This window comes from Bactrocera dorsalis, chromosome 1 (assembly GCF_023373825.1).
Source record: "Bactrocera dorsalis isolate Fly_Bdor chromosome 1, ASM2337382v1, whole genome shotgun sequence".
In the NCBI taxonomy this organism is placed as follows: domain Eukaryota; kingdom Metazoa; phylum Arthropoda; class Insecta; order Diptera; family Tephritidae; genus Bactrocera; species Bactrocera dorsalis.
Window position 1 is genome coordinate 104,317,761 of NC_064303.1, and position 23,737 is coordinate 104,341,497.

General features: G+C 37.1%; 1 protein-coding gene across 1 annotated transcript in view; it reads left to right on the forward strand.

Moving 5' to 3' along the window:
- LOC105231266 (uncharacterized) overlaps positions 1-23,737 on the forward strand; it is a 78,014-nt gene that overhangs the window by 42,438 nt on the left and 11,839 nt on the right. Inside the window, exon 3 of the mRNA XM_049455591.1 lies at positions 5,148-5,314. Coding sequence (XP_049311548.1) covers positions 5,148-5,314 — 167 coding nt within the window. The remainder of the gene's footprint in view (positions 1-5,147; positions 5,315-23,737) is intronic.

Below are 23,737 nucleotides of genomic sequence, written 5' to 3' on the forward strand. Positions count from 1 at the left end.
TGTGTACATTGTTGCGCTATAACCTTTTGATGCTCTCAATTAAACTGCTTATACTCGTTATACTTTTTGTGGGCAGCCATTCAAGGTTTGGTGCTTGATAGGCTCCAAGTAGTTCTGGTCGAGTTTGTGTTAGAGCTTGGTATTCACATATAAAATGGAAAATGGTTTCCGTATTCCCTTCAGTGCCCAGTTATAGTAGCTTTTTGTTTGTATATACTATTTATCGACCTATTTAGTAAGTCCTTTGTTCTATTCCTATCATATTTGGGCCATATCTGCTCTGTTAAAAGGCATATAATGATCTCTTTGTCTTGTACTCAGCGGGATTGGCATTAACGCCGACGGATTCAACCAAAGATGGTCATAGATTTGCCAACTCGTCTGTTTTTTTCCTTCCCGAAAATGTTCCTATGACCGGGAACTCAAATTATAGACAAGTGGATTTGACCTGTCAGTGAGCTTGAAGCTTTCCTGTAATTATGTACTCTACTGAAATTTATCTGTGGGGTCGACAAGGTTAGCAATGCCACCTGGCTATCGTTGTTTATAGTTGCTTTCTGTATCCTCTCATTATTCATTACTTAGAACTCCACAGGCCTTCTTTATACACAGTACTTTCGCTTGGTAGATGTTGGCTAAGTTTGATATACCGATAGAAAGATGGATGTTAAGATCATTGGAGTATACCCCTACCCTACTCCACAATCCAATATGGACCCGTCGGTATAGACAGAGGTAGTATTCTCCTTCCCTACTAAACTTCTTCTCTATTCACGTCTAAAAGGAATTCTCACCCGAAAATGACTGTTGAAATCCAACCTTGATTCATGATGCCGTTATGTCCATAATATTTTCAGTTCCAACCTGCTAATCAGAACTTGCTGTTACTTTTCGGGTAAATACGTCTATGGGCGTTGTTGCAGGAGTCTATTTGGCGCTGGGTCGAATATGACTTAACCCTTGCACCTTCTGGCCTTTGTTGATGATTTACTGATTTGTATTGTTAATTAATTCTAGCCACTAAACTAGTACTCCATAAGTTGGATTGGCTAATGACTACATAAAAAATTTAATTTAGTTCGAATGAAGGCACTACCTATGCTCTCTTCCATTTACCATATAGTGTAATTTTTATATAGTTTTAAAACTGAAAATCAAATGACTCACGACTATTTGATTCCTAAAGTGAAGATCAGTTGTCTGATGATCCATCTTCTTAGTAAATTTTTTCAATATTAACCGAAGTTCATTTTTATGGAAAAGAAAATATTTATATAATTTAAAGAAAATAATAAAGAAATTCTACTGCTTAAAATATCGATTAGTTTTCGTGATCATATTTATTAATCAAATGATAACCCGGTAACCTGGAGTCAACATTTGTACACATCCACGTAGATTTTGCCAACAACACGTCCACGCAAATACTTGTGCATTTGCCTACGCGTTCATTTAATAGATAGTCGGCTGAATGCAAAACCAACGCACGAATAAGTTACCCTTTTAGCCAGGTCATGAACAGGGGAAAACAACTCCCTTGTGAAGAGCAGACACGCTTTCTTAGTCTATTTCCGTTCTTGCGCAAGCGGCATAGGTGTGTTTCTGTGTGTGTGTGACCAGGACTAAAACCTCAAAAGCACTCCAACAGCCAGCTACTTAATCACTAACCTCACTCTGTTACTTAGTTATGCAAACTACCGGGAAAAGCGGCACTTCTCAAGTTGCCCGGCGACACGACACGACACGACCTCCACGCCCGGCATTGGCTTAATGAAAAATGTTTGCAATGCTGCAAAGCGAAAGTAATAAATGTTGGAAATGTCAGTGCGTAAATGGCAAATGCTATATCACTACAAATCCACACACATATACCCCTCTAGACAGATACTTACATAGTAACTTGGGGACACACACACACAGTGGCGACCACGTGCGCCGCTCAAGTGTCTTCATCAAAGGCGGCAAACCCTTTGGGAGGCGACGGCGGCAAGCGCTTGAAAAATTAAAATGTTACGCTTATCTAGCCGCTGCTCCGAGAAAATGTAATTACAAGCGTGCGCACGCGCCGCCCTTTGCCGACAATTAAGTGTTGCTTGGTGCGCCGGCGGTGGGCGGTTGCGTTTCATGTTGCAGCGCAATAAAGTCTCGCAATGTCGCGAAGTAATTACACATTCTCGGCTTTATTTTGGCAATCAAATTTTTATATTCATATTTTAGTAGGCAATTATTGTGAACGATTGCAGACGAAATAAATTTTAAATGCAGACACTCAAAGTAGAAATATTAGCGGTACTGGCTTTTCTGAATTAGTTGAGATATATTGCTAATTTGTAACGATAAAGGACATTAATTTGTAGTGGCGTGTTACTAGGATGGTTCAACTCCGAAAAACGCAGTAAATCCTTAATTTTCTCAGACAGTAAACATTGATTGGAAACACTGATTATTGCAAAATACCTCTTCCTTAGAAAACTTACTCTGAACTTTAGTTGGTTTGTTGAAAAATGAGGCGCAACAGCACGGCCATACTAAGTCCTTATTAGGCGCATTGTACTGCCAACTTTGGGATATGATTTAAGTCGGAATATTGCGAGCCGTGGCAATTCCAATTGACTAATGGCTGGACATTCACAGACAAAAGTAGAAGACTTTTGGTCTGTACGACCTTAAAAAGTTATTTTCTGTTACGCTCCCTATAGGTAGTGTTCCGAGGCATGAGGTTTCTTCTAGAGACCATTGCTTTAAGGAATATTTTAAGAAGCCGAATGGACTAGGAGAGCTCGACGAAACTGCTTTTCCGACTGTACCCAAGCTGGACAACTTATCTGCGTTTTCATTTACTTTATAAATATATCCTCAATTGGTGTTCATCGATTAATCATCATATGAAATGCTACAAGAGAAGCTAATGCTTTTGTCTCACGTTCTTTTGTCCATCGCTGAACCAAAAATGAGTAGATGATATGGCTTGACGCTGAGCTGGTCTCCAATGAGCAGGTATTTTCAGCAGGCTGGACATAAGCACTGTATTCTAATTCACTAATATCACGGGCAGGCCTCTCCCATTATTCGGAGGCTCACGGATTCAACCTGTGGATCTTGTGGAATACCATACCTAGGGCTTATTCTTAAAATAAAGCTTACATAGGGACCAAATATTGAGGGTACCCGTGAACATTGCTGCGAAGGCGCTCCATAAGGCTCAGGGAGTCTGACTTTATGAGGAGGCACGCCAAATTCTTTCTTTCCTTCTCTCTTCAACAGCGTCCAGAAAACTTTGACGACTTTTTTCTGCTCACCTACTGAACAAGAGGCGATCTGAGCCTTTTCACAGATGGAGCGAAGTTAAAAGGGGCAGTTTTCTGTAAAGAGCCCTCCATCTGTTTTATTTTTACGCTGCCGCACCACTGTAGGGTCTTTCAGGCCATTATAGTGCCTTTGCAGAGGTGGCGCCTTTGCCCAGCTCACCTTGGAAGACTCAGCAGACACTGGTCGACTGTCAATTTCTGTACGATTGCAAGATCATTTTGATGTAGAGCAAAACAAAAAAATCTTCTGAACTACTTGAAATTGCCCTAAGCAAAGTTCATCTTGCCACGATAGTAGGGGTTCTTACTGAACTTTGTACAAAAGCATTAATGCAGTAAGGCTAAAAGTCTTGACGAAATGAAATAGTCTATGCTGTATGGAGGAGGTCTAGGTAGAAACATCTACGCACTTCAGTCCATTGTCCAGTATTTGCAAGAGTGAGGATGAAACATCTCAGCAGTCGTACCTTCGTAAAAAAAAGGCATAGCCGAAATTGACATTAGCCGTCTTAAAAAAATTGTGATATGCTCAAAGCTCTTTGTCGATTTGTAAGAGTCATGCCGTCTATCATATACGCGGTTTAGGTAACACAACTGACCGATGCCATAAGCTGTCGAAGTGAGATTCCGGTTAGAGTAGAGCTTTTAACAGAACCTTTCACAAAAGTTTAGGTTAGGGTTTTTACTGATTCATCTCTTGTTAGTTCTAGTGTAATAGTCTTTGATTCTAAATTACCTGAACTTAGGATTTCATGGACTCAGAAATCGTCTAAGCTACTATCAGGTTATTATTTAAGAAAGAACATGTAGATACATGTAACCGAAGATGGAAGCTGAACAGCTTTTTACTACAAACACTAAGAAAATGATAAATTTCAGCGATTCATTCAAAAGCACTGATGTCTACGTCACATCAAGACCAAATTAATTAGTCAAAAGTAATATTTCCCAAATTAATATTTCAAATTTTAATCAAAATTCGTAACGGTACCAGCTCAAAAGTTTCAATTTACATGCCGGAATATATTCTGCATTAAATTAGCAAATAATTTGCCGACTTAACCCAAATATTGCTTTTTCCTCTCTGTCTCTCTCTAAGCCGCGCCCACAAACGGCCCACTGGGCTATGAGATTGTCATAGAAACTCGCACACAAAGCATATATATTTTGCTCTTTGTCTAGGTCGAAATTAAGTTTTTGTCGTTTAAGCGCAAACAATTGCAGGCCGAATGAACGAATGAATGTAAATATTAAAACCACTCGGTTGGCACAGAAACAACAAGCCCGCCACAAAAGCGTCTAACATTTGGGTGCTGCCACCACTTGCCGCTCGCCGCACTCATTTCTCTAACCCTTTGCCACTTGCAACGTTTGGCCTTTCTGTTGTGCTGTTGTTGTTGTTGCTGTTGTTGACATTTACCCTTTTTTGTCATTCCGAGAGTCCTGGCCACAGCCAGAATCTCTGGGGCACATTGTGGTTGCACCAATACACTTGCAATTTGTGTGCGCCAGCCGATTGTGTCGAGCTCGTTCTTGTGGTTGTTGCTTTTATTATTATTGTTGTTATGTTTATTTTAGTTGGTAGTAGTTTCGGTAGCAAAACTACTACTTTGGAATGCTAATTTAGCAGGTAGCAGCGTCCGGGCAATTTCAAAAGCCAATTTAATTAATATTTAAATGACTTTAATGTTGGGCCTAATGCTGGAATTTACGAGTTCAATTTTGTGTTTGTTTAACTATTTATATGCCATATACTCCTTTATGCTTGCCTATTCGCTTTACCACCTCTCATTTATTTCTTCTTCTTCTTGTTCTTTGCTCGTGTCAATTTCATTGCAGCTCATTGTGGAGATCAACAGCCAAGTGGCGCTCTTCCGTGATATGCTAATACATGTGGGCCAAGCAAGGGACTGCCCCGAATTGCGGGAGAAAATTCGTAAATTGCGCCGAACCTGCGTGGAGGCGTGCAAGCACACGGGTCAGATAATCATACCGCAGGTGAAAAGGTGAGTGTTGCTCAAAATAAAATAATAAAGTAGGGGCTCGGGGGAATATAGTAAATCAACTTGTTTGTGTGAAAAGTGGAAGTGGGAAATTGGCAATGGTAGTTGGTAGCAATAACTTAAAATGAAATTTCTTGTTGACTTTTACAAATAATGAATTATTCATGGCGCTTATGTTGTCAGTTTATAGTTTACAGTTAATGCAACAGCACTGGTAACGTTATCTGTATTCTAATCATTTAAGTCTGTCGTGGTATGCAATCCCGAAATTTCGGGATTCTGAAAATTTACTCGATTTTGAAAAATTTTGTAAATGGTTGCTCATGATCAGCTTATCATGTACATACATATACATATGTACCACGATATTCCATCCCGAAATTTCGAAATTACCAATTTCGGGATTCTAAAAATTTACTCGATTTTTATCAATTTTGAAACTTTGCTTATGACAATCTTATCATATGCTTACGGCACGATATTCAATTCCGAAATTTTTTTTATATAATCCCGAAATTTCGGGATTCTGAAAATTTACTCGATTTTCATAAATTTTACAACCACTTGCTTATGACAACGTTATCATGTACTTACACCACGATATTCAATCCCGAAATTTTTTTATATAATCCCGAAATTTTGAAAAATTATACTCGATTTCGATAAATTTTACAAATAGCAGTGCTTTTATGTCTAGAGATATGTATGTATGTTTTAAGCTGTGGAAAAAATTATGTGTCTCAAAAGAAGTTTTTATCGGCGAATTTCAAGATATATAGAACGTATCTGTATATGCTATACATTAGGGTGCTTCAAATCAAATTTTCTCCTTAAATGTTAGTGACTGATAAACAAAAAATCCTCCCTCAAGCCTGTCGTTGTAGCTCAACTCTAAGGTTTCGCTATTTTTTTTTAGGTTCCCACACATTTTTGTTTTTTCATTCAAACTAAAATTTCACCAACTAATTTTCATTTCTCAAAAATAACCATCTCATAGTCAGAAAGTTCACTTTTCAAACTTTAAAAATTTCTGCGACAAAGTTTGATTATCTCAATTAGGCGATTGAACATAGTGATTTGAAATTTGGAATTTTTCAATAAAAATAAAAAAAAAGTTTCTGAGAATAACAATTTTGTAGCGGGAATATTTAAAGTTTGAAAAGCCAACTTTATGAATATGTGATGGTTATTTTTGAGAATCCCGAAAAGGCATTTCGAGTATCAGCAATTTAATATAATTGTCTGAGGAGATATAGCAAAACTTGTTTACTAAGGGATCATTTATCAATTCCTACCAATTGGAAAAGAACCTGTATCACAAGCTCAAAATAATAATCTCGAATATACTAGTGTATATCATCAATCATCAATCCCTAAAGGAAATTTGAGTTGAAAATATTTAAGTATCACCAGTTTAAAATAGTAACACTAAAAAAATTTCAAAACTTCTTTAATAAGGGATTATTTGTCTGAAAAAACTTGCATTAAATTTGGCATTCAAATAGTCCTGTAGTCCCGACCTATCGGGATCCCGAAGCTAATTCCGAAATTTTAAGTTTTTGAAAAATACACCACTAATTATTAGATAATTATTAGATATTTCTCTAGTTAGCGCTCAATGTCAGTCCCGAAAGTCCCGGGATTTTATTTCGGGATTAAAATTGTAACGGTTTGGGAAATTTTCACAATTCAATTTTTTAATGTAATCTCTTTCCTCTCTTCACTGCATCTTTTTTCATCTCTGCTTTAATCACTTTAACATCATCAATAGTAGCAAATTACTCTTTTGGTAGTTGCCTAAGTATACCGGTTATTGTTTTCCGCCCCCTTTCCGTAGCAGCGGTATTGATTTTTTTGTTGTCCGCCAATTCTATAATAATATGGGTAACGGTTTATTTCGGTTGCCTCCGTATAAAATATTCCTACCTAATTGCCGCAATAAAGTGGTGTCCAAGCTACCATCAAATAAACAGTGCTTGAAATTTAATCCCATAAAAGGGGCTATACTCTTTACAGTTCAAAGGGTTTGAAGTAGTACGTAGCTTAAATATACTTACATACCTATAAACTCAAATGCTTAAACACAGCTATTTTTCATTAAATTTTTCTGCATGACATCAAAAGTTTAAGCCATCAAGCATTTTTTTCAACTTATAATCTACATGTAATTACATAACCAAGTTGACCGTAGTAGCAAACATGTAATCAATATGCAAAAGTTTGAGATTTTTTTTTGTTGGTTGGGGTTTGAAATATCAGCAATTAAAAATTTTCCAACACTTTTTCACATAAACTCACATACACACATGGAAAGTAAGCATCATTTTTTCTATAGAAATGTTGTAGGGTTTTGAGGTTATGTTTTTTTGGTTAATTCTAGTGTAACTTTTGTTTTTAAAACAAGTAAACAACATTTTTAATTGTTCGCCATTTGAAGCAATACATTAAAGGTTAAGTGCAGTGAGTTTTGATAATATGCAATCGAACACTGCCACTTCAGGAGATCAAAGTTTTACAGATATGAATGCTTCTGAATACTCACACAGAGCTTCTCCGGTAACATTTATGAATATAATTAATTGTTAGTATAAAATGGATCCATTTTTATATCCTTTTTTTATGCTTTAATTGTTCAACCAACTTTTATTTATTCTATTATATCACGCCTAAGTGTATGCTTTAGCATTCTTCTATAAAAATATCCCCATCAACAAATTTACTGTCCACATAAATGAAGAGCCCAAATCATGCTCATGAACATATTCAAATATGTTGATTTTGAGCTGAGAGTTAATAAATCGCAGCTCATATACTTGTATGTTTTGCAGTTGCATTAAAAATATTTACATATACTTCCTGCTACCAATTCATTAATTTCCCTGCAGTGTAGAATTTTGATTAAACTTTCCGCGTCAATAATATTCCATGCATGTTGTACGCATGAATAGTTGTAGTTGTGCATTGAGTTTTCACTTTAAGCGCTGGCAGCGCGTCAACATTATTAAATCACGTTTTAATCAACACCTCCACGCAGCAACGCTCATGAAATGCATACTCGTACAGCTGATTGAATTTAATAATTAATATGCATGAGCCCAAAGCGGGAGGAAAGCAGAGCTCGCTCTCAGTGCGTGTAGTATCTGCTTGAAATGTCATTAATGCTGCATAAAACATGGAGAAGACCGCGCGAGAAGCTTGCATGTAAGCGCAGTGCACACTCGAAACGGCAGTCATGCTGAGTGGACATAAAATTATTAAATTGAAATTTAAATAAGCACGCGGTGCGGCAGAGTGATTGCTTTCAATAAAAGGTGATTAAATGCGCTTAATGGATTGAAAGAGCCGTGGCTGTTTAATAAAATTATGCAGATAATTATCAATTCCAACTTTTATATCAAATTTATTTATACAAATAATCTGCAGTTATTTAAACCTATATCACATCATAACATGTGATGTGAGATCACTTTGTAGTAGATTACATGGCACAGTAAACCAATTCATGAAATCACATTACATTGCGGAACGTTGGGTCAAATGCATTGCAGGGATTACTTCATATAATATCATATCGCATCTAACACATCACATGTTTACATTATATGAAAGATCAAATGATATCAAATACATTGAATTAACTCCCTCCATATAATATTACCATCAAACCACAAATGCTTGTTAGATGAAGACAAATCGATCATGTGATATGAGATCAGTAGATTTTAATGATATCATTATCAGCTCCCATCTCAACAATTCGCTTCATAAAATATCGTATTAAATCATATCACCTCCCATTTTATTGCCACAGATCACACCATGCGATATCATATAATTCTGTCACACCATACAAATGAGTATCATATGATACCTGATGTTGTCATATTACTTCATAAAATATCAATTCATAAGATGCCAAGTGTTAGAGATCATATGTTGTAAGCTTCAAGTAATATTACATCACATGATATAATATTAGTGGTTATCGGATCACAAGATAATTTGAAATTGAGTTGTTAGATCACTTCGTGCAATCTCATATGAATGATACCAAATCGGAACTCTTCACATCAGTTGTTTCTAGACTACTTAAAATAATATTTCATCACATGATAGCATATGTTAACAGCTCACATACAATATCATCAACTTCTCATCAGATATCTTCCAAATACCAAATGGTATGATCACTTCATATGGTGCAATATCACAACATATGATACCAGATGAAATGCTATCAGTTGACTTTATCCAATATCATGTCAAATGATACCAGACCAGAGATTATCAGATCACTTCATACAATATCAGATCAAATGACAGCAGATCACTTCGAACACTATTATATCATACGATAGATGTTATCAGATGACATGTTGACATCACATAATACTAGATCAGGTGCTTTAAGATCACATCACATCACAGATAACAGATCAGATATTATCAGATCACATGATACAATATCACCATATCACACCATATGATCTGATTATCATGTCAAGAGATATATAACAAGAAAATACCACCCGCAGCCTCCATAGATGTCGAAAACCTAAAGCTTAGCACAAGGCAGATCAAGCAGAGACGCATCCATTGGGGAGAAGGGATGGTGAGGGACTATGTTTTTAAGACGTCAAACCCAAAAAATCTAAGATTTTGACTCGAATTCAGAAGAATTTACGAAGTAACAAATATATTCCCATACAAATCTCATGAATATAGAAACCGATCTAGTAAGAAATTCTGGTTCCGATAATGATATTAAGTAAGAGAATTAAGTAAATCCTAATGAATATAATTTCTTTATTTTTCTTCTGCTTTCACCAATGGTTCGCTCCATTACTTTCACTGTACATCTTTACCCAAACTACGCTTCCGCCAAATAAAGTTCATTAATTTCATGGAAAATGAGAATATGAAAAAATAAGAGTATGTAAGTGCGGAAACTTTCGTAAGACATATAGCTTACGCTGTCGTTAATGACAATAGCATATGTGAATATATATACACATATCTGTACGCTGACAACTGATAAGCACATTTTGACGCATTGAATTACCAATAATGCCAAAGGCAACAAAAAATTTTAATAAATGCTCCTGCAGCCATCTCCTGCCTGACAGTATCCTCAGTAAATACGCTTTCAGCACTTAGCTTCCTCTGTCCTCGATCTGACTGCCGATACATCGAATCGTTTTAATATGAAATCTCAGCCACAGTGACAAGAAAATCCCGTACGCAAGTGCTACAAGTAATGCTTACAAGCATACGCATGTATGTGTGTAGTAATGTTTGTTTGAATATATAAATAAGTATGTGTGTGTTTGTAAGTAGCAAGTTTTTCCACTTCATATGCCATCCTTTATCCCGCACCCAGCTGAAACACTCAACTTTCAATGTGATTTATCATTTTCCAACAACAATAAATTGCTCATAAATGCATTGTGTATGTGTACAAATATGCGCGCATGTACACACACACAAGCGCAGGCAAGTTGCCTGTTCATACTTTGGAAGTGTTTGTCAACAGGAAATGAATGATGCTCGAATTGACGAAGTTTATTTATTTATTTTCGTAGTCGCGCTGATTTCAATGCGATTTTTTGTCAACAGCACGTGGTACATACACATCCACAAGTACACTACTATAGATATATACATTTTTAATGCGTCAAATATTGCTGCTATGAGTATCAGGTATGCACAGTTTATATTTACGCCGGATATTCCCAGTATCCACACTTTTTATGCGCGGCGTATTTGCTTTTGGAGTGCTGCGTGAGTGTGTATGTGTGCCTAACTGTCTCTTAACGCACGTTTTATGTATAAATATTGAATTTTGCGCCATCACTGACATGACACTGACACGAAAGAGTTAAAAACGCTGAATTTCTATTCAATTATTTTTAATTTTTTTTCAATGCACGTTTGGCTGAAATCTTGTTTTTGTTATTGGCGCCAACTTGCACTCAATCATTGTTTGTCGGCTGCGCATTTTAGATTCGTTTTTAATTTCTACGATTGGAAATAAAAAATAAATATAGGCTTGTGGAGTATGATTTTTATATTAAAAATTCAACAAATTTATAGTTTTTCCTCGACAAATTCTGTTAGTCATTTTATTAATATTTGTTCTGGAAATTATACGCTGATAAAAAGAACTGTAAAAAGTGGCAATAAATCATTTCCAGTATTTCACACTGGCTTTGGTCTCAGTGTAAAAACAAGAGTATGAGATAAACAAACGCAAATATGTGATTTAAATAAATTAAATATTTTCGCTGAGAGAAGAAGATAGATCGAGAAATAGAGAAAAAGATCGTAATATAGACCTACAGAGAGAGAGAGAGGGAGAAAGAAAGAGAGATAGACAGAACGAGTGATATATAGAGGAGACAGCAGATAGCGAGAGAGTAAGTTAGAGAAAGATAGATATAGAGAGATAGTTGGAAAGCAGCAGGGAAAAATCTCGTTAGATTTTAGATAGAGAGAAAGATACACAGATATTAATGTATACTATGTAGACAAAGTGAGAGATAAAGGCGGAGAGTGATACTGTTATAGTGAGTTAGAGATAGAAAAGATAAAAAAATGTAGTAGAAGAGGAGGAGAGATAGATTTCGTTAGAACATAACTAATTTAATATTTAAATACGAAAATACTTCTTTGACCAATACTATACTGCTACCGCAATTACTCATAATATCTGTCTATATGACTATTCGACTTCAATTAAATTACGCTTTAATGCAGTAATAAATTTTTGGATACAAAAAAAAATTAATGCAGTTTTCGCTCAACTTTTCTCCCAAAAACCGCAATGCATTTAGATTTTATACTTCCTCCTTTTGACTGGCTGCCAGACTGCAGCGCAGTGCAACTCAATCCAGCCGCTCAACCAAATTTATCTACTTAATTACCAACTTAATTTATCAAAGCCAGTTTGGCACGCATTTGGCGCGAAGCTAAAGTTGCTGCCACAAAATAGCACCAATGCGTCGCAATACGTTGGCATAGATTCTGCAAAAGTTTGCAGCAACCAATGCGGCACCGCAGCAATGACATTGTCAGAGATTACTCTTTTTGCGCTCGAGAAACCATATAATGTATGTATGTTATGCGGCGGCAAGATTGGTGCTCGTTTGGGGTTGCAAGTGGCAAAATAGTTTGATATTAAGAAAAAATGCGAAAAGAGACATGAAGGCAAATCGCTAACTAACCGGAAAACTTTCAAGGCGACCTACAAGTTCAATAGCAACACGAGAAAGTGGTGAAAGTCACCAAGACCACGGTGATTCGTTGCAAGCGCACAGCAACCAGTAGCGAGTGTGGTGAGCGCAATAAAGATATGTCGATGTTTAAGTTGCGAACTTTTTAAGACGTCGCAGTAACTTTAAAGGAATTTCTAAATCAAAGTATTTTAGTAATTTAAATTGAACTGCGGCAAATGGAAGTGCATGGAAGTTTATAAAACTTTAAAGTGAATTAGTAGCATGCTACATGGATACTAAAGACTTTTCAAATTTATGTGATAAAATACATGGAAAAAATATCCTTGTAAGGAAAAATTTTTAGCTGAGCTTTAAAGGTGTCGGTTTGTTTTCGAATTTTATCTTATAAATAACGGGTAAAAATCTGTTTTCATTAAAAAAGTCATAAGCTTTAGTTCTCTCTCTCTTTCATTGTAGACCTTAAAAGTTATAAATTTTTACTTCTTTGAATTAACAATCTTTGATAAGCTTGTTCCTTTTACTTTTCCCAAGCCATTTAGTGTAACACTGGTTATCTACCATAGATTACTTGGCTGGGTTCGGATAGGCTTTGAAATGGTTTCAAGATTTCCAGGCATCATTTGTGTGTTTGGGTTTATAATTTGCTCTCTGACTTGTAACCATCTTCCTAACTTGTTGCCCCTCTTTTGAGTTTTTAGGTGCTTTCTCCATATACGAGTATATCGCTTGCGTGGGTCTTCCTTGCTTTTTTACACAATGTTTTTTGTCACTGGCCGTCATTTTCATTTCATGGTCGCACTGTTTCTCGAGGCTTTACAGGGTTTGTCGCACGCTGTTTCGAGGTTATTGACTTGGGCGGTCGTGTCTGAGATGTCTCCGCCCTTTCCCATTTTCTGTAGTGAGCCAGTTTCTGCGGTATCTCTTGTTGACGTCGGAGAGTTCGTCTAGCTGTGCCGTTCCACGCGTGACGTCTATGATGACGTTCTCTTGTTTTGCCATCTTCATCTTCATTTTTTGCACGATACCCTAGCACTTTTCTAGAGATTCCTCTTCTGCTCGTCTCATCGACGAGTTCGGAGATCCTTCTTTAGTGGCAGGTGGGGTGCTTTCCCTTCTCCTTATTTTGCTGGTGATACTTATGGGGCCGCAGTTTCTCTTTTGGCTGTCTTTCCTCCAGTTTTGTCTGGTTGTTTTGGTGTGGCAGTAGGTATGAAGGTATTCTACTGTTTCTCCGGAAGACCATCCCGTATTCCTCGCCATTCGTGTTTTGTTGTTCTTTCTGTTTTTTGTTGTTGTTGCGGTGTATCGATTTTTTCTACTTAGTCTCTGCTTCAAGCCGCCATCCCTGCATTGCAGCAGCCCCGTGGTTATCTATAGAGAGGCTACCCAAGGGTTAAAACAAGTCGTTACGGAAGCTTATGTTCAGAGCCAGGTTCGGACTGAACTTGTACGACCAAACAAATTATGGCGATGTGCACTGAATGTACTCCATACCTGCCAGGTTCTTAACGAGACGGAAATGGGAACAGTATTAGCCTGCCAGCCATTTCGGTAAGATGTCACTCTTATCTACTGAGCTGACAGAATACTGCCCTCACCAGCCAAACTGATCCGTTTTGGCTTTCCCGTACACTATAATCGGGATTATACTGGCCTCAATTTTGACGAGCACTTTTCTAAGGTTTATCGTAATTTTATGCTGGTCGCTGTATTGTTCTCTCGTCGCTTTGTTGCCTTCTTCTCGTGTGTAGGTTCTCCGTCGGTACAAGCCCGAAGGGGGTTGTGGACGCTTAATTATCGTCGATACTCAGACTTGTTGAGTCATCGCTGCTGAGTTCGAAACCCATGTGAAGAATTTAACAGTTTCCTATACTCATTTTTTTCGATGGCGTGTCTCCTTATTTTCTGAAGTAAAATTTTTAATATCAATCTGAAATTTCTCACAAGTCTTTTACTCCCTAAAAACTGCTCATTTTTCAAAACCGATAAATCTTGTATGAAAAACTTTGACTAACGAGTTATCTTCACTAAATTTACAAAGATTATTTTTAAAGAATCTTCCAATATTTCTACAGATCCACCTCTATATATATACATACACACATATATATTTTTTTTAAGCCAACAATGAAAACGTTGGATTTGAGAAAGCATACATGCGTGCAAAAAAATTGTATTTCTCCTTTTTCAAAAGTGCGTTAACTAGAGACTTTAAGACCGCTACCACGCACAAACTTACATCTACAGACATACCACTGCAAAACTAAAAGAAAGTCCAAGCAAAAGAAACTTTTCACACTCAATGCTTTCTGCTTCACATAATCACATTGTGTGCAAGCGCAATGAATACAATACACACATATATATACATAGGTAACTAACTATACACATATACCTCCACACTACATCAATATATGTGCCTTTCTTCTACAAACGTCTTCACAATACTTACTTTTTGGGACAAGTCCTGCCAGCTCGTGTGTGCATTTGCCATATTTATTGTTAAATACGCTCACTTCAGACTATCGAATAACGGTAACTGCTTGTGTGCGTGTTTGCTGGCCATGCGGCTGCATGAAAGGCACCAGACTTGGATATATTTTCACTTGAGAACGCCAAAAAAGAATAAAAATTTCCGCCATTTGTCGGCTCACTGTGAGCGTTACTCATAAATATGTGATTTTTGCCAGACCTTTCTTCACAGCCAGCACAAACTAGCGAAGCCCAAAGATGCGAGTGGTAAGTGAGCAAACGAGCGGGGTGTGGTGTGTGGCACTTGCTGGCGCATTGCAGTGTTTTATGTTGAATATTAATGCCAAAGGCCCATATGAGACTGAGAAATTTACAATAATGCACACACACTCATACGCATTTGCCCACGTACCTATGTATATACACGCCAGCTGAGACTGTCGAAAGTTACAACTTATTACCTTTGTTGTTGTCGTCTGTACCTAAAAGTCCCTTTGTTTATGCTTTTGTGCCATCATAAACACAAACTTCGCTTCAATCATCTCAAGTTCGCTGTCATTTGGTTGTCTGCGTTCTTTTTTACACACATGAGAAACATACATATATGTATATTAACATGTGTTGGTACACATTTACAGAGCTGTGAGTGCAGTTTAGCTAAGTTGTAATGCTAGCGATTTTAATTTCATTAACATATTGCCATCCAAGCACAGACATATTTGTATGTATGTCTCATAAATAGCAAGCTCATAATATCTTGCCACAACATCCATACACTTAACCGTATATTTATGCATCTTTGATATGAGTTATACACGCTCCGGCGCAGCATATTTCATTTTATGCGTTTCACAGGTAAATTAGTTATTTCTTAATTGGAATTGGGCTTTAGCATAGACTCAGTGTATTACCTTAGCTCATTTGCTTTATACTGCCATTTGTCCTTCACATATCCCTAATCCTTTCGTATGTGTGTGTGTGTTTTCATCAACGTGACTAGACATGCCGCTGCAACAGTGTAGGTCTATCAGCCTAATATTATACTTGAAAGTAAAGTACCTTTGCTTATCTCTGCTTGCTTATGTGTTTCATCGCTTAAGTATTAATTTTCGTAATTTATTAAGTAAAAATTTGCTGATTAAATTTTGTATTTCGACAAACGTTTGGGAGCTGAGTTAAACACTCTGAGTATAGCTTTCATTGTACTTAAGCTTATTGATAGACTAATAAATTCGCTTAAAGTATTTCGAAATTTGTTCGATTGAGGGATATATTGGGTAGTCGCAAAAGTCTTTTCGTATTTTGTCAATAGATGTCGTTGCCTCCGTATATCTCCAGTGCTACCAATCACATTGTGTCATACCATGTAATGTTGGAAAGGTGAGATTTTAAGCTTCATATAACCAAAAAAAAAAAATAAATATATTCGTGGAAGTTGAAAAAAGTTACAGTTGTTCAGAAATGAATGAAAATAATGAAGAAACTCGCTATATTTTGGAATTTTGGTATAAAATAAGAAGAATGCTATGCAAGTCATCAATCAAATTTTTGAAGTTTGCGGAGACGATGCTGCATCAGTTCGTGTAGCACAACAATGGTTCGCTCGCTTCCATTCAGGAAATTTCGGTGTAAAAGATGCGCCTCGCTCTGATCAACCTATCGTTGAAAAAGTCGATGAAATTATGGAAAAAGTTGACCCAGACAGTCACATAAGCAGCCATGATATCGCTAAGGAACTTAACAGTCATCAGTTTTGAACCATTTAAAAAAAGTGGCTCCAAAAAGAAGTTCGACGTTTGGGCACCACATGAATTGTCTGTGAAAACTCTAATGATTAACTGATTCTTTGCTGAAATGAAATGAAATCGAACCATTCTGAAGCAAATGGCAACAGGAGACAGAACTGATCAACAGAAACGGCTTCATCTTCCATCAGCACAAAGCTTGACCACACACATCTTTGATGGCTCGCCACAAACTGGGAGAACTCGGCTGGGAAGTTTTGATGCGTCCACCATATAGCTCTAACCTTGCACCATCCGACTACCATTTGTTTCAGTGAATGCAGAACTCCCTTGATAGAGTAAGGTTTGGTTCAAGAGAGGCCAGTGAAAATTAGTTGTCGCAGTTCGCATAGAGAAAAGTTTTAACTGATGAAAAAGTGTCTCTAGATTGTGGTCGACCGAAATTTGCTTCATCAAAGTTGATTATAAATATAAAAAAATTAGTTAAAGTTTGATTAGAAATACGAAAAGACTTTTTCGACTATCCACTATTTAAAGCGATTTTACTCTTTTTTCGACAGCAGTCATTCATATAATTTTCATATTTCAGATTTACTCAACGATTTCAATACATAATATCGCATACCACAAATGTTAGCTGCAAACATTTTCTGCCAATTATTCCTTTTTTCTGACATATAGACTAAAAATATGCTTTTCTCTCGCCCTCAGCACTTAAAACCGCATAAATATTCCATTCGGTGTAAATAATTTATAATACACGGTTTAAGGATAATTAAAGTGGAGTATTTCATGAGCTCAATAATTCATGCAAATCACTTGATTAAGTGTGCCAAGCCAAAATATGCGGTATAACACAGCAATAAACCCCAAAAAAAGAACACACACACAAACGCAGACTCAGTAAAGTATCAAAAGTCAGGCAACATAATATTTTTTACAAGAGGGAAGTTATATAAAATTCAAATTTGTGGCATATTTCCGTAATTGAATTGAAGGTAGATGTGTTGTAAAAAGTGTATACGTGTATGTATGTATGTATGTATGTATATATTCGAGAAGGTATATGAAAATGTGACTGTTGAAGTATGAAAATGTCAAAGGGAGACAGGTTATTGAGAACAGAAGGAATGACTAAGCTTTAGGAGGAAAAATTTAAGTCTTTTTTGAAGATTAAAATGCGTGTGTGTGACAGCGAACACGCAACGGTAATATTGTGTGGCAAGCAGAGTGCTGTAGGCGATACAGCTCATCAAGCTTGTAGATATACATATATGCAGGCTTGTGAATATAATGCTATTAACAACAACAATGAAAACAATAATAGCAAGTGCTTTTAATTTTTATATACTTTTGGATATAGGTAACCAACATACCATATACTTTTCGGTTTACGCTAACCAACATACTAGATACTTTTAGTTAGCGTATACCCAAAAATATGCTGAAATGAAAAACACTTATTGTTATTGTTTTTATAATTTCTGTCCCTTTCGACTTCTACGCCAATGTGTCACGTATGCACTGAGTAATTTCTCTCATTTTATTTCAACAATTTACATATCTTTTCAAAAACCGGAAATTCAATTGCTTGAATGCTACAAACATGCTGGAAATTATGCGACAAAAACAACAACTACAGCAACAGTAAATCCAGCATGTCAGTGCAGTGAGCAGCGTCTACTTCGCAGCCAAAATTGTCAACTCAAAAGAGCCGCAAAATATCTAAACCAGCTCGCCCTCTTGTTTATGCGTGCTACGTGGCGTATGAGCAACGCAAATTGCGTGGCATTAGCATAATGACACGCTAATATACGCTAACTGCGTACGAGGACGCGTGGTTTATTAAACGGCGAAAATGTGTGCGACACATTACACTCAAATTTATTGTTGCAATTTGATATGTTAGCTACTCTTTTGGCAAAAAAAAAAAAAATTAAAACAAAAAATGTGGCTGATTTGTTGCTCAAGCCATTAGCATATATGTTTCAATTTAATAGGCATCGTAAATTCGCAGAAATGACCTTATTATTTCAAATATTTTAAGCTTAAATTATTTTTCGCAGTTATTTGCTGAATCAGAGCCAAGCAGCCTTTTCTATGAGTTGCTTCATTTTCTTTAGTGATTTTTTCTACTGAACGCCATTGCAGCACTTAAATAGTGCGCCTTCTCTGTTTATCTTTTCTCTATGATTTTTTGTATCCGCTGCTGTTGCTTTAGTGAGCTAAAATGTCAATGCCAATGTCGAAGCTCGGGCTCAGACTGCAGACCGTTGTCTCGTCCGTAGCCTCTGTGCTGGTGTCCTTATAATATTTCGGCGTCTGAATTATTGCACATCATCATAAGGATAAAAAGGGCCGAAAGCCTTAAACAACGAGCAGACAAAAAGTAATAAAAATTTGTTAAAGTGCTGTAGAATTTTGTCAGATGTACGAGCACTGTTGAAATATGACCATAATAGCTATTGGCAGCAGCTGCAGAAAACTTTTTCCCTACACAATTTTCTTGACTTGGCTTACTAGCGTTTTTGTTTTGCATTTTCTGGCCATTCTGCGTTCTTGTTTATTTTGTATTTATATGTACAAGCGAGACCGTTGTTTTTGCCGCTTAAATGGCATATTTCTTTGCTAAAATATATTCGACATTTTTTGGCTAGGCGTCTAGCTGACCAGCGGATAGACAAAAGCAAGACAAATGTGCTTCTTGAATGTCCTTGCAATTGTGCAATATTTGTATTTAAGCAGGTTTTTTGTTTTGCAGCAATAGAATTGTGAAAAATAATTCTGAAAGAAAAGAGATGCAGCTCGTTGCAGGCAAATAATTGCATAATAATTGGCTGGGGAAGGATTATTATGCTAAAATTACTTTTTTACGAACATCTAGAAATGTTGTAATTTTTTCTTCATTTAAATATTTTGGAACAAATATTTATAGATTGAAAGCTCCTGACAGTAAACTCCTCCACCAACCTTCCCCAACCTTTGACACATCCGTAAAGAAGCTCACTGCCCCTCTCCTCTAACGACTTCTGCCCATTCACATCTCCCTCATCGGTATATGAGAGTGTCAAATACGTGTTCTTTTAAAACCCCAGATTGTCTGATGGCAACTTTTTCCGTCATATACCTACCGACGATATCTAAGGACACAATGTGCAAGATGGCGTAATGTGCCATGTTTAGAATAGACTTTAGAGCACCACACATGCTGATGAACGCCGCCCGTTGAACGCTTTCGAGTTTCTTTGCAAGAGCGGTCTTTTCTAGAGCCCTCCACCACATAAAGACTCCATAGAATATAATGGGCTTGACTATGGTATCATAGAGTCAGAGGACCACTTTCCAATGGCTCCACTACAGTAGTATAGGGTAATCGATTCCTTTTTTGCTCTCTCTTCGATATTCGGCTTTCATGAAAGCTTCCTATCCAGGAAGAGCCCTAGATATTTCATCGTATCCGCGGGCTGGAAACGGATGTATCCCATTCGGGGGGCCACCGTGGCCTTATATCTTTTAGTAAATAAAATCATATTGGTTTTACTTGGATTGATGGCGAGACTACTTCCGACTACCCAATTTGTTACGTCCTGAGATACTCCTACGTCAACTCGTACACGGTACTCAGGAACTTTCCTTTAACCATAAGTGCTTTACCGTTTGCATTTGCAATCATCCGGCAGTCAGGATCATTAAATTTTTAAACACATCGTTAACGACCAGGTTCCATAAAAGAGGAGAGAGAACTCCACCTCGTAGGGTTTCCTACTAATTCAATTTCAATCACTCTGCCGCACAGAAAACTGGTAATAAGGTGTTTGAGATTTGATTTAACCAGAAGACCGTCCAGAGCAACAACGACTGTTTCCGGCAGGACAGTATTGAAAGCTCCCTCAATATCAAGGAATGCCCCAACAGCGAACTCCTTAACCTTAATAGCTTACTCAAGCCATATATGATAGTATTCGGGGCAGTATGCACTTCCTCATTCTATTGTTCCAGTTCATCAATCTCTTCAGAGCTTTTAGTAAGAAGAAGAAGAGGCTGATGGACTTTGAACTCACTAACTGTGCCTTCAGTACTGCCTAAGGAACCCCTAACCTCGACATCAATTGCATCAAGTCATTTTGTCATAAAACTAGTATGAGTTCAAGGCGAAAGCAAAATAAGAGGCAATTGTAAAGCTTAGCTGACAATAAGGGTAGCTTAGGTCTGCTCTCAGTAGAATGGGACGGGTCGGTGCTCCCCTATCCTCGAGTGTTGTACTATTTCATAGCAAGGATTGGCGGGATTTTGGCGTGGGTGGGCTAAAAATGGCTGCAGCATTGTGTAAAGATTTTTTTGGTCCAACATTGACCACAATAGATATTTTCCCTCAGTAAGCTCAGCATCTTCCTAGTTATGGATGTTCCAACAGGGCATTGCTCTATCAACGTCTATGCTGTAAGGTTGAGAATCTTACCGGATGCCAGTTGCAGATGTAGTATGGAAGAAGACGAGGTGGAAACATCTCAACACTTCTTGCTTGATTGTTTGGCCTTTACGATGTTAAGCCTCAAATACTTTTGAATAGATATGGAGCGCGTAAGAAAACTTGGCCTCAAGGCAGTTTGCTGTCTTATTAGCTCGAATTACTGGTGTTATACTTTGAAATCTTTGAAAACAATTGAAAATTGTATTTTTGGGCATAGTTTTGCAAAGTCAGAAACTGCTTCCTAGACATTTTCCAGTTCTCAAAACTCAAGAAAATTATTATTGAAAAAAAATTCACAAGTCTAGGATGTATGTATGTATTTCGAAGCAAACGACCGATCGTGCCACAATCCGAACATATATTGTATATGGCAAAACCAACTCACTTCACCATGCTGGCCATTTATTTGTATATTTTATAAGGTCTCTGACATTTCCGACTAGTATTACAAATTTTATGGCAACCTAAATTTACTCTGCTTAGGATATAAACATCAGAGAAATTGCATCCCCTTCATAAATACTTAAATCGGAATTCAATTCAATACCTCATAGAGTCTATTAAATTCTCACCTGCCATTAATGAATGCAATTTATCGGCGAACACGTGCCATAACACACAGCACATAAGTATTTATAAGTCACAGCAACACTAAAACATTTTCCTTGAAGCTCATAAATTTCCACAGCATTGATCCCATTACAGCGAATACTTACTTACTAATTAACTGTATACACTCATACTATAAACTACTTCAACTTTTATGTTTGTGGCTTAACTCCCAGGCGTGGAATGCATAACAGAACCGAACTGCTGACCTTGGGAAAATCGTCCAATTTTACCTGATGCTAAGCAGCGGCATCGCCACTACACAAATCCCAGTGCTGCGCGGCCGAGTAAATGCACTGATTTAATTTCAGCCAAAGCAGAAGATGGAAAAAAATTTAACGAAAATCGGAAAGGCAAGGAGGACAGAAAGTAGTATGGGCGCTAAGGAAAAATTGTATAAAACTGTGTGTGTGTGTGTGCGCCTGTAGGAAGCCGAGCCGGCAGTGGGTCGCCTCAAGAAGCGCTCGTTGTGGCGGCGAGCAAAAAAGAGATTAATTTGCAATTTGTATGCCTCAATGCGGCAGACGCGGAAGGCATCAGCAAGGACGAGCATGAAATGAAGCAGAAGACAAAAAATGATGAAAAAATTACACAAAATATATATGAACGTAGGTATATAGCATGTGAACGGCATATGTGTTGGCGGCAAATCGGTGTGAAAATAAAAAATTAATGTACCGTTTTACAAGTGCAATATGCCGTTATGCCGCCTACAAGCATAGCTTTTCTGTGCGCTTGTATGTGTTTTTGTGCTTGTTTATATATATTTGTATGTGTATATGTATTTTTTATGTATGTATGTATGTATATCGTGTTTGTATGTTCGTGTGTGGCTTGCGAAAATTTCATTTGTTTACAAATCCACAACTTTTGATTGCTTTACGAGCGATATTATGAATATCTTATTGGGTTCTCGTGGAATTTCTGTGTATGAGCGCGCTTGTGTGCGTGGAAATGAGTTTTCGTGGCAGTTGCAAGTTAAAATATGTTTGCGTGTGTGTGTTTGCATAATTGGGGTATTTCGTGTTATACTCTTGTGCTCTAATATTAATTTCACTTTTGGTTACATTGAGGCAACTGTTGCAGTAAGGTATTATAACGGTATCGAGCATAAACAGTAAATATTCATAACGTTATTAGGTCAAGCTAGGCAAGTTTTCAGCTCCATTTCTTGATGTATTGTGAAGGCAGAGATGTTGGAACAACGCAATTTCAGTTTACTCTCTCTCTTTTTTTTTGTTTCTCTTTCTCTATCTATATGTAAAATGTTAAGTTGAGTAGCATAGTTTCGTGCTTTCTTCGCTTCTAAGAACGTATTCAAATAGATATATAGTAATTTCTCCAAAATTCTTAAAAGTAGATTTAGCGATGTGATCTTGCAAGCCGTAGGGGTTAACTAGTAGAGTGTTCAACCACTCGGTCGATCTGGTTTAGCTAGAGTAGTTACTGTGTACGTTCTAAAGTTTCCCTAAAACCCCTTCTTTAGTATACAAAATTTAAAGCATGAACTACATAGACTCAATTCAGCTTTAGCTCAGCGCCTTTATAAGCACACATTTTTTTTAAATTCTCTTTCTTGTTCACAATGATTCTTCTTCCTTACTTTACAGCGATTATTTTCGCGTTAATTTTTGGGAGAATTTAGTTGATTTGATTGTCGAAGGTCGCGCATTAAGCTTTCGAAGCGATTGTTTACAAAATTCTTTGTTTATTTCTTGTTCATATCTATACTCCTTGCTAATTGGTGTTTTGTACCTTGTCTTCGTTACTTAACATTTTTCTCATTTATTATAATGCTTCTTTGTTTTCCATCCTTGCGCTGATGAAGCAATCAATTCCGCTACTCACTCTCTTCGCGCTTTTGACCTTGTAATGTAACAACAATTAATTATGT